This window comes from Corapipo altera, unplaced genomic scaffold, assembly GCF_003945725.1.
Source record: "Corapipo altera isolate COAL_440 unplaced genomic scaffold, ASM394572v1 73, whole genome shotgun sequence".
Taxonomy (NCBI): domain Eukaryota; kingdom Metazoa; phylum Chordata; class Aves; order Passeriformes; family Pipridae; genus Corapipo; species Corapipo altera.
In genome coordinates, this window is record NW_020884957.1 from 273338 (window position 1) to 285868 (window position 12531).

The 12531-nt window shown below is 36.0% G+C and overlaps 1 protein-coding gene across 2 annotated transcripts in view; it reads left to right on the forward strand.

Annotated features, from left to right (window-relative positions):
• The window catches only part of TRIO (trio Rho guanine nucleotide exchange factor), a 247989-nt gene that overhangs the window by 94174 nt on the left and 141284 nt on the right, over positions 1–12531 (forward strand). For both annotated transcript variants that reach the window (XM_027663760.1, XM_027663761.1), the window contains exons 8-9: positions 1708–1839; positions 5868–6098. In XM_027663760.1, the coding sequence (XP_027519561.1) occupies positions 1708–1839; positions 5868–6098 (363 nt within the window). The remainder of the gene's footprint in view (positions 1–1707; positions 1840–5867; positions 6099–12531) is intronic.

Genomic DNA, 12531 nt, shown 5'->3' on the forward strand with positions numbered 1-12531 from the left:
TAAACAAGAGAAAAGATAAGAATGAGGGAAATAGTGCAGCATCTGCTGGGATTAATTTACTTTTAATTGCTCCTTCTGCGGTTTTCATTTTATGATTAACTGTGATGGATTGTCCTAGTTGCTTTGTAAGATACCTGGCTGTGATATATTAGCTGTTTCGTTAACAGTGGAGTGTGAGTTCAAGGTAAGAGGGTTTGGAATGTGAGGAACGACCCCTTTAGAGACTGGTGGTGCTTGACCTACATAGAAAGATTAAAAAGTAAGCAACCCAAGAAATAACACACCGTTCTTGAATGCCTGTGTTCTCTTGCAAGTGGCAGGTAAGTGTTGCTGCCTACTGTCAGGCGCAGTGAAGACTGCATCCAGCTTTCAGTGCGGGCTAACTAGTGCCAGAGATGTAACTCTGTGGTCCCACATGGAGCTTCTGTTAGTGTTCAGTGCTTAACATCAGAGATTTTTTTAAGCTGGCCCTTGGTGAAATGAGAATTAAATAAGTATCTTACAGCTAAGTACTCTATCACCCTTCTGCCCAGCTTTGAAACAATAGTATAGTACCAGAAATGATCTGCTTTTTCCTCAAAATACTACATGTACTCCAAGAATTAAAATATGTGTGATGAGACAAATGGCTTGGTCTCTTAAAACTTTTGAGTCTTGAACTTGACATAAATAGAGGACAAATTTACTTTAAAGAGATCATACGCTTGGCTGTACTAGGTTTAACAACTATGAAAACTCCTAGAAAAACAGGTTCTTTTCTTCTCTTTCCTTTCCTAGCATAACAGGGTTATAAAATTCATGCCCCCTAGCTGTGAAAAATAAGTTTGCGGAATTCGTGCATGTATGTCTGTCAAGACGACTTAAACTTCAGGGATAACTTAAATTGTCTACATAAGAGATTTCTATAGCAGTATCCTCAATTTCCCCTGAAAGGCTTGACTTGAGCACTTATGCTGACATAGCTGTGTGCTCAAAGTTCAGTGTTAGTCCTAAGAGACCCCCACTGAAGTTGTAAATCCCTTACACACTTGCTTCTGTAGTAGCTTGCCAAATGGATTTAGTGCTTCTTTGCATGTAGAAGTTAGGGCTTTGGAGACTGAGGTGTGAATTTGCTGTGCCCTGGCATTGCTTTGCCTCCTTGATAACCTCTTTCCAGCAACAGACAACTATGGAGTGTTTCAGTGAACGGTTCACCAGTAATTCTTTGTCTGCATGTGCACACGCGTACAAAGTAACATGGTTTTCTCTGAAGATTAAAAAAGGTGAGGTGATAAACCTCATGATCCCATGAGGTTTTACCTCCTTGTGAAGACAAGACCTTAATTGGCTTTCATGTGTCTGAAATGGTAGGTGCAGGGTGAAGCAAACTTTTTCGTAGCTGCAAAATCAAGAAAAAGAACAAGAGTAAAATTGAAGCATCAGTATTGCCAACAGTTAAATCAGTTCTGAAGGCTACCAATGTACAGTTAAGCCTGCCTGCCTCTAAACAGCTCAAAGAGTTTCAGATACCTAAAAGCACAAGTATACTCAGACTTGAATATTTCTTTCTATTCTCATATAAACTTAATCTTGGCTGTTTCAGAGACAAATACCATAAGGATTTTTCAGTGGCTGTTGCACAGATGCCTCTCCTTTTGAATATTACCAACACGTGTGTACTCACTGGTAGAACCCAAAATCAAGCAGAATGTTTTTTCTCTGTTGCAGTACATGAGCAATGTGGACTCATGGTGTAAAGCCTGTGGTGAGGTGGAGCTTCCCTCAGAACTACAAGACTTAGAAGATGCTATCCATCAACATCAAGGGATATATGAACATATTACCTTGGCTTACTCTGAGGTAACTATCTTGTTTGTTTCCTTAGGTAAAATTGTACCATGTTAAGTTTGGATCATGAATTGGCATCTCTTGTTGCATAGTGCATTAATTGGAAACTCAAGTGCTAGGCTTCTTTTTAAATTTAGTATACTGGATTTTACTACTATTATTCAAAAATGAAGTGCTAAATCTTCCCCTTAATCTTCTGAAAGAAATTTAAAAGGCAAGATGGAACCATACTTGGTACAAACAACCCATGCAGTGTACTCAGTATGTTTTAATTTACATTCACATATTACTACCTCTTAATAGCAGTCTGATACTATCGTCTAAATACTTCCTTGAAGGGAACTTAGCTGGGTATTCTTTGGGAAAGTATTCCGTTGGCATGGATTGCTCTAAATGTGTTTTGTTGAAAATCCATTGCTGAAATTGCCTCATGGAAAAGGTTTAACCATCAAAGGACTTGTCACTTGACAAACCAGAAGGTAATACACTTAGTTTCATCAACCTCAAAGACGCATAAATGAGCCAGCATGCCTGTGTAGTCATCATTTGTAAGACTAGTGTATCCTGTGCTGCTGCTGTAATCTTGGATTCAGCACACAATGGAATCATAATATTTGTCAGTATTTCTAATGATTGCATTTACAACTTAAGATGAAATGCTTATTCTGAAGATGGCCTAGAAAGCGATGACTATCTATTTTTTTTGTCCTCAAATCTAGAGTTTTCTTTTGTGAAAAGAGAAAGTTTAAGTCTACTTAGCTGAAATTAGAAATCAGATGGGTATTCACTTCACTATTATGTAACAGGTATTTTCTGCATTTCCTGCTTTACTTATCTTTCTTTCTTTTGCCAGGTTGTTCTCATCATAGAGTGAAATTGGTTTTGCTATTAAATCGGACTGATGTTAGTGTGGATTAAATACAGTAGTTTCTGTACTCATAAAATTATGCATTTGGTTAAATCTTGTTAAAAGTGGTCAGTGGACACAAGGTAGCTTAGGCCACAGCTTGCACCTTTCTTTAAAAGGAGGTCACATGGATTTGAATTAACGGTTGTGATTTATACATTACATCAAATATACAACTATTTTGTGATGAACCGGCTTTATTATAGGAAGCTGAATTCTAGGTCTGGTTACATTTCATTCAGCAGTAAAGGAAGATAAGATTAGTGGTGATGATCAGTGCTATTGTTAGTGTATCAAAAGTGGGTTTTTTTGAATACCTGCCATTTTGGGACCTGCATAAACTTTATGACCATGAGTCAGATGTCCAGAGTTCACATGAGTTCTTGTTCTTCTGTGTAAAATACACATTGATATCCCTCTTCTTGATTTACGCCACCTTGCTGTGTCAGCTCATCTAATGACATACTGAAGCATACCTTTGGTGATAATACTTGTGGTATTACTACGTGTAAGTGTTGTAACTCATTCTTGAGAGTATATTTTGTAGTAAGGTTTCTTTTCTTCATTATGACCTTTCGTCATTGGAAGGGTCCCTTTCTAAAACAAGAGATAGGGAAATAGCACATTTTTGATAGATTTATGTGAAGAGAGGCAAGCTGGAGTGCATGCTCCATGAGAGTGCAGCAAGGAATAAGAAGGCTAGATCTCTCTAGGATAATTATTATAAAGCACTGAGGTTAAAATAGTGGCATTTTTTCTATTTGGTTCTATTTGTTTTGGGTTGGTTTTATGTGTTTGTTTTTTTTTTCATCAGGGATGTGATTGGATGAGCCTACTGTTAAGTGTAAATAACTACTGAGGATTAACATGTTAAATACTGTTTGCTTGCTGGTGATGCCTAATGAAAATAAATTAGACAGGTAGATTATAGGATTGCTCTGGGAAATAACCTGAAAATTTATTTAGGATTTTAAAGGTGTAGCTTTTGACTTTGGCATAGCTAGAAATTTTAACAAATTCTTCATTATAACTGCTCAAAAAAAAAAAAAAAAAGTCAAGCTTTAAGTGTCTTTCTTCTGAGTTCTGTTCATTACTTTTTGCCGTCTGGTAAAACAATAGCTTTAGCAGAAGTAATAATTGTATGTTTTATTTTGTGTTTTTTTAAACATGCATTCCTTTTTGAAGATTGATGGAACTGTCTTTCTGTGTCAAGATATTACACCACTATTGCTTATCATTATTAGATGTATGACTTCATTTCTATTACAGTACAGAGCTCCTTTCATTTTGTGATGAATGAACACTGGGGGAAGAGAGAGAGGAACACTATGGAAATTATAACATTTTGTCATTCATTTTAGATTATAGTGTCTTGGCAACATGACTTGGTTGCAAAGTAGAAGACAGTAATTTTAAGGAAGTAGATGCTTTTAAGACTAGACAGTCTGATTTTACTGAGGGTAATTACTGTATATTACTAATAAAGAAACTTACTAGCTTACAAGCTTAGATAATTGGTGTGCCTGAAACTCCAACAGCTGTGCCTTAAATGGAAGTTATATGTATAGATAAGGTTATACATCTCACTGAAATCTTAAGGTAGTCATGCTCTGGGAAGGAAGAAAACTTTATTAACTCCAGAAGAAAAACTGTGTGTGGTCATTTGTTTGTAAAACTAATAAACTAATCAGATCAAGGGACCATCACAATTTTTTTTCACCTGAATTTCATGGAATCTGGATAGATAATTGAAGTTGATTATCTTGAAATATTTGAAGACTTACTAGATGATTCTTTTGGATACAAAAAGGAAGAATATTATTATAACTACTACTATGGACTATTTTTTCATCCTGATTTGACTTTACAGGGGCTACTTTTTGCTAGTGAGCTTCACTTTCTCTGTTGATACTTATTACTAAAATGAAAAAGCTTAAATTGGAACTGAGAAAAAAATAAGCTCCATTGTAATCTAATTATTAGAAAAGAATTTTCATTTGGTTCTGTTTGACTACTGAATAGCAAATTTAAAATGTGCCTAGATTCAGTAAAAAATTACTGAAAATAGCCACTGGGGAAAGGCCTTGTCAAATTTGCTGTTTCTGACATTATGTTGATTTGATGGATTCAGACTATTGTTTACACTCCAGTCTTGTGGTTTCAGATGATTTCTTCCTGCCTGCTGGATGAACTATTTGAAAAGTTCTTTACAGGTAGCTGAATGATACTGAATTATAACAGTTCTCTGAGCTTCATGCTAAAAGTGACAGAACAGTTAAACACCAATGAAAAGTGCTTTCAACACTGAATGGTAACAGGGACCAGATAAGATAGGATTATTGCTTTTTAATTAACATGCAAGGTAAACCTTAATATTTCTACTGTGGTTTAAATCAGAGAAGGTGGCAATTAGAAATGACTAATGTTTCTAGTCAGTATCAGTTGTTAAACACATTTTGGACAAGAGTATCTTTCTGTGCTGCGTGGAAAGATTTTAAGTGATTTAATTAAGTTTGCTGTAACAACTTTTGTCACTTGGCTTACCAGTAACAGTAATAATTTAGAAGTTGTAAATTGTGCCAGATAGAATCATGTCCTAAGTTTTATATTTGTTGGTTTAAATGTATTCATCAAAGGATTATTAACCTACAGGTAGTAATGTCCCTGTTCACCTTTACAACAAATGAAAAGAGAGATGCTTCTGGAAGGATAATTCTGAACAAATGCTTAATTTTAGGTATTTTTTTGACTAGAGAAAGAGTTGAATATTCTAAATTAGACTTGACTTGTTTAAAAGATACAACAACAAAAAACCCCAAAACAAACAAAGAAAAAGTCTCCAACACTTTAAAGGAAAACCACTCTTAAGATAATGAAAAAATGGAAAGACAGACTGTTATTTAGAAGAGTTCTACTTCCTAAAATTATCTTACAGGGAAGGAGAATATATTTTTTTTCTTTTTTCTATAACAGCCTCATGTCATAATCATGCCTGTAATAAAAAACAAATCTTCATCACTGCTCCTCGAATTCTTAAAGACATCTAAAATGGGGAGAGGGGGTGGGGGAACAAAATAGTAGCCTAGCAAGCTTTTGGCAAGACAAGTAATTCTTCATCGTTTTTGGTGGTCAGGTGAGCCAAGATGGGAAGTCACTCCTTGACAAACTCCAGAGACCTTTGACTCCTGGGAGTTCCGATTCCCTCACTGCTTCTGCCAACTACTCAAAAGCAGTTCATCATGTTCTGGATGTCATCCATGAAGTACTGCACCACCAGCGCCAACTGGAAAATATCTGGCAGCATCGAAAGGTCCGCTTGCACCAGCGGCTTCAGCTGTGCGTTTTTCAACAGGATGTTCAACAAGTAGGTTTTATTTCATGTTGTCTAAATGCCTTTGTATTCTATCAGCCTGTGATTCCAAGCTGATGGCATTGACAGGTGAGTTTTGACTGCTAAACCCAGTGTTCTTTCATTCAGCAGTTGAATAGTTGAATGGAATTGACTGACTGATACCAAGTCCTATGTGTTATCAGAGGGTATTGGCTGGTATGGATAGTAATCATATTTGTAAGTTAGCCCTACTTCATTTTTTTCTGGTTTTAAATTAATTTATTTACTTTGAGTCAGATATGAAGAGAAAGACTTTTAGTCTTTCTATTTAGCTATTCTGCGATTGTGCTGAAAGCTGACATTCACATTCTAGGTAAGATTCTGGACTTGAAGTGCCAAAAAGACTTGTAGGAGTAATATGCAAAAAATTAAAAGTGCTATTCTGTAAAATTTTTAGTTTCAAATTCTCAGTGGTACGTAATTGGCTTAATCATGTTTCTTTAAAACCCAAGAGTAGTATATAAGGAGTTGTAAAAGTTACAGATGAGATTACTTTCTGGTAATAGCACTGTTCTTGAATTAATGGCTATTAGCTGGTATATTTTTATCATTATGACAACATCCATAAAAGTTAGTAGTTATGTACAGGCACTAGTATCTTTGACATTGTTTAGAATTTCTTGGTTGATGGATTTTTAATAAACATAAAATAGTAGCCTTGGGCTGCAATTGACAGAGACATTAGTAATTTATCCTTTGATAGCTCATCTTCATGAAAAGTAAAGATGACCAGTATTTGCTGATTGTGATCTTTCATTTGAGCATAAAAGTGTTCACAAATCAGGAACTTCCTAGTGGGGTTTTTAGATAGCCAGTTATACATTCTGGTTAAACTAATCTTTTTTCTTCTTCTGTACTTAACTGGTTCAAGAAGATACTGGATGTGAGCAGTTGGGAGTGAAATAACTGGCTTTCATAATTTACAGTAGTTAAAAGAGATAATTTAGGCAGATGGTGGGGAGAGTGAGCAATCTTGTTAGCTCAACTTTCTTCTATATGTGGTGACTCTCTTTTTATGTAATTAAACAATATAAATACTTAAGCAGTAAATTAAGTACAATTTTTAAAACTTTATTACTTATTTTTTTGTCTGAAAAGAGGCATATATTGAAAGACAGGCTGTTATTCAAATTCTCAACACTCAGATGTGACAAAGGATGCAGAAAGGCATGAAAAATGTTAGCTGACAAAAGAAGTAGGAGAAAGTAGAGTCAATGTTATGAATTGTCAGGAAGGGCATAGAGAACCAAACTGAAAACTCCGTTATGCCATTGTAAAAATTCTTGAGGCTCTTCATCAAGATAACAACATAAGTAGTAACTAGTCAGGAGGGTCAGTGCTGGTACTTGCATGAGTTGTCAGTGAAGGGCCTCTGACGAGGCACAGTCCGCAAATGAATCACCTCTGAAACTCAAAAGGCTTTATAAGGAATCTTCAGAAAATGAAATTAACACAGTAGTTTGCTTCTCACAGAGAAAAATGTAGGTCTTCTCAGTAGTCTAGTGCTGCCAAGTGTGGATTGGATGGTGAAACTTTCTCCTTTAGTTTGAATTCAGTTCAAGTAGGGCCTACTTAGCCAGTCTAGGCCAGGTGATCTCCTGAGGTAATTTGCCAGGTGCATAATTCAAGTTTCAGGCCTGTAGACCAGGCTGCAGGCAGTCTGTTCCCTGGGGAAAGGTGTTCATTAAATGCTGCAGATTGTCTTGTTGTGCTGTTCCTAGTCTTTGCCTTTATTATCTTGGGAGTAATAAAATGCTTGCAGGAAGGAACAGAAAATGAAAATTTCCAAAGTCATGATTATCAGTGTGGAGGAGTTAGCTCTCAGACTGCTTTGTTCTTTGAAACTGGCAAATAACTCTTCGTTAGCCTCAAGTTATTGTACAGTGACCACCATGTTCTTCAGCAAGAAGCTGGGTTTTCGTTTTCAGTATGAGACCCGTCAGCCTTTGGAATGGATGCTTTTAAGATCAAGTAGTCACATATTTGAAAACAACAAAGTAGACAGCTTTACCTGTTTTTATAATTTACAGTATCAAAAATGTGTTATCCAAATCATGCATGTGGATTGTAAGTATAACGAGAAGTTTTCAGTATGAACCAGGTGGCTGAAGAAGGTTGATCCATCTCAACTTATTATTCAGTACATGCCTTACCTACTGGTTGGAGAAATTTGTTTCTTCTTGTTTGTGCCTGTGGTTCCTTTATATGCTTTGCAAGGCAGACATTGCATTAAGATAGCAAGATATCCTCTTGACAATTTGAAGTTGCGACCTTTTGTTCTAATCAACCACATCTTTATCAACCACATGAAATTTTGAACTAGATATGTACAGAGATGCAGCCCTTACTTGCCATGGTTCTAAGCCCTTCCCTTAATATCCAGTAATTACCACTGCCAGAGATTGGGTTGTCCTTTGGTTTATCCCTGTAGCGACTGTTAACTTCTGAAGTGGTGCATGAGGAGCTTTAGCTCCTTGTTATGTTGCTTTAACTTAACTTTACAGATATTGGTGTATTTTAGGCACTGCCTTATGAATCACGATGTCAATTTTGCTTAATGTTCCCTTTCATAATACAGCTTTTCATACCTGGATTTCAGTGCAGGTCAGTCTGTAAGATGATGGCAATTCAACATATGTACCTGATAAATTAATCCAACAGCCGCAGCAGATGTCTTAAAGATAACAGGCAAACAAATAAGGGTATTTCCATGGAATAGCCTTGATTTGACAGATTGTAGCTCTCTCAGCTTTCAAAATTCATCAGGGTAAAAAAGTGATCTTGAATAATAAGGATGCTTTTTTTCTGGCAAAACAAAACCGAAACAACCTTATCAGATCATCTTAATTTGTCTGAGAAATGTTAGCTTTTCAATTGAATAATCATTAACACCATTCAGTACATGAAATTACTCTGGTTTGAGGTGTTAGTTAAATTTATATCTGAGACAATTCTGGAATGGTTTATGTGGAGCTCCAAAGCAGTTTTCTAAAATACTTTAGTTTTTGTTTGCACATTCTCTCAGGCTTCCTGGTCTTTGTTCAAACTTTAAAAAATTCAATTAATATTGATTTAGAAACTAACGTAAAAACTTTTTTAAATTATTGTCAATTTAAGTTATATGTGGTGGGGATTTTTTTCATGTCAAACTAAGGGGGCTCTCTTCCACTGTTTATAGTTAAAATGCACATAGTGGCAAGCAACCAAGTGCGTTGTAAGTGAATCTATAACTGTCCTTTAGTGTGAGTCTGATTTCCTCCTCCTCCCTCTGCTGGTGTTGTTTTCTGCTGGATTAATGAAATAAATCAGTTTATGGAAGTGTGAAGTGAGTGACAGAGCTGAGTTGGAAAAGGGAATTTGCTGTGTTGAGCTGGTACTTCACATTGTGTTACTTCCACCTTAGAAAACTCATTGAGTTTTTTTTCTTCTATCTTGCATGTTCTTGTATTCGGTGAAACTGTTTCTAGTGGAGCTTTCCAAATCAACAAAAGCATTGTAGTGCTATCTGCATACGCCATCCACTAATGTCTTGAAATAAGTAGTAAGGAAAGTAGCATATGAAATAATAAAAAATAGTAGATAAGATGTGAGTTACAGCAAATTCGAAATGTGAAAACCTATGACCATCTTAAGCTGAATTGAATTCTGAATTTGACACTAGATAGCAGAAACATGCCTGGAGATGTAGTTTCTGGTTAGTTTGTATATTAACACCATAAAAGAGGGTGTTAATTTACATTTTTTTGAAAATTCTGGCCACTGGCTGTTGCACTCAGTTGTTTAATGTAGCCTTCTAATATAAAGCATGCTAGTAAAAGTATAATTTCATGCTTAAGTGTTAACAAGAGTTACCAAGTGGATAATAGAGCTAGCCTTTTACCTAAATAAAGGAACTGGCTCTGATGCTGATATGAAGCAGTAAAGTAGACTTGGAACAGCAACATGGAGTTCTGTACTTGTAGGCCATGAAAGGTCAAAATTGAATGTAAAGATAATGTTTCTGGTAGAGTGATACTGCTGACACTTGTATGATCAGAGTTTTAATGCTTGAAAAACACTCCTGATGGCTTGCAAACCAGAAGTAAGTAAAATGTACTGGTAGGAGGTTTGTTGAGATTTTTGTTTGTTTGCTTTTTGTTTGGTTGGTTTTCTCCCAAAACATACATTTATTGGTTCTTACTGACCTCGTGTGCCTTCTCTTTCCATTCTGGATAAATGTGCTGTTTCTCCTTCCTTGATCTGCCTGCCTCAGAGATAGGTTTTTGCTGTTACAGTCACTAGTTTCGGCCTTGACTAATGAAGGGTGGGCCATGAATGCTTGCTACTTGCTCAGCATCAACATGATTTCACTGTGTGATTCCCACGTGGCTTTTGGAGGTGGTTCCAGTGTAAAATGGTTCGTTTGGGGAGAGAGTATTTCCACATTCTAACTATCCGAGGATTAGAAATGCGAAGGTTTCCATTTTCCCCTTCTGAATGTTATGTCACCAGCAAGTAAGTGGTGGAGACCAGAAAAATGAGTGTGTGCAAAGTATGTAAAGGGGTGGGGGGTAAGGGCTGGATAATAATGTGGGAAAGACTGGTGAAAATGAGTGTGCTGGATCTGCAAAAGATCAGATTTATTTCTACAAGCAGCATACATAAAACACTTATTTTACAGGCATGAGCAATGATTTTGTCAAAATGAAGCTATGTTTCCATAGTAGTTTCTTTTATATTCAGTTTGATGCTAGAAAAATATGCGTTTTTCTAGATCCTGTATTGGGCATAAGGATGGTTCTGCTGAGACTGCAGTTGGAGCTTAATTGCATAATTAAAACAACTTGCTGCAGTGGAGGATGATATTATTCACCCTTTCACTGAAAAGTGTTGAGCCTCTTAAACTCCTATGTATTGCTTAGTACCAGACTGAATTCGATTTGCTTTTAGTTTAGTAGAAGAGTCCTTAGTAGGTCAGTATGATGGTTTCTGTAATGCGTATTTCTCCCAGGAAGAGGAAGAAAATGCATAAGTTAAGGTTGCTAAATGGCTAATATCAGTACCAACTAATTGTATCGTGCTTTGGTTGAAGTGGTATGCAAGGCTCTTCTGCCTTTACATGGTAAAATTCCCAAATAAAGAGTCCTTCCTCAGTTTTGTTAAGAATCAAGGTAAGAAGGCTGAGTATTAATAAGACTTATATTCATCCTGGTTTCACTGAAAGCCAACGATGTTTCTCTACATGAGTGGTTTGTGTCATGATCTGTGTACTGGATTTCTATGACAATTTCTTCCCTTGAGAAGTTACTGAGCATTATTTGGAGCAAAAATCATTCTCCCTGGGCTGTTTTCTGCTTTTCATCCCATGCTTTCTGGGACTGATTTTGCTGTTGATTTCATTTGTTAGCTTATAACTATTACTAGTCTCCAGAGTCTAGTCTAATTCTTTCATCCAAACATATCTCTTTTTAGCTCTTTTTATAACGAGAAAAGCAGAGCAGTTTCATGAAGCTAGTCAAAAGTATTGGTAGTATAAACTTCGCAGGTAACTGAGGCCATGTTTGGCTCCTCACTCTCTCTGATCAATACCTTCCTTTGAAAGAAGCAAATGAAAACTAACAATGACCTAAAACACAGTAAAATTCTTTTGGCAATACTTGCTAGGAAAACAAATATTACATAAGTTAAGTATGTAGATTTAATGGAGTGTTGGTGCTTTGAAGTGACTTATTTTGTGGTATTAGAGGATTGTTTATTGTTTTGAAGATGTCCAGTAGGAGAGAGTTTGCAAACCAAAAAGGATTTGAACAGTCAAGATAAATAAGAAAATCATGTTTTCATTTTTCTACTAAAGAAAGCATGAATGTTTTTTATAGAAATAGTGTGTGGGATTACATGTGTGTTGAATGTAGTCATGAGTGATGTTGCAGAAGTGGTTCTCAAACCTGTTTAGAAGCAAAAAGGAAAAAAAAAGTCTTTCTCTTTAGTTACAGTAAGTATTAAATGCTTTCAGTACAAGAAAAGGGGGGAAAAACTTCACCCAACTTCAGGAATCAGAGTAAAGGACACTAGTAGATCAGAAGAGGGAGGATATAGGTTTTTGAAAGGTATATTCAAAACAAACTAAACTATTCATGTTTTTTTAAAAAAAAGAGCACCTAACACGAATGTTCTACACCATTACATAAATACTGTATAAAAATTGTTAGCTGACTTAAGAAAACTGCTTATATGTGGTTGTCTTTAATTTTGAACGTCATTCTTGGACCTCTGAGTATCTTCCAAAAAGTTAAATACCATATGCATTCTAACTAATGAATTAAGATATGGCTAGGATGTATTAGTTTGGAGAGGGATCAGATGTTTTTGTTCATTCATTCATTCATCAGAAATTTGGTTTAGGTGCAGGAATAACTTTTGTTAACTG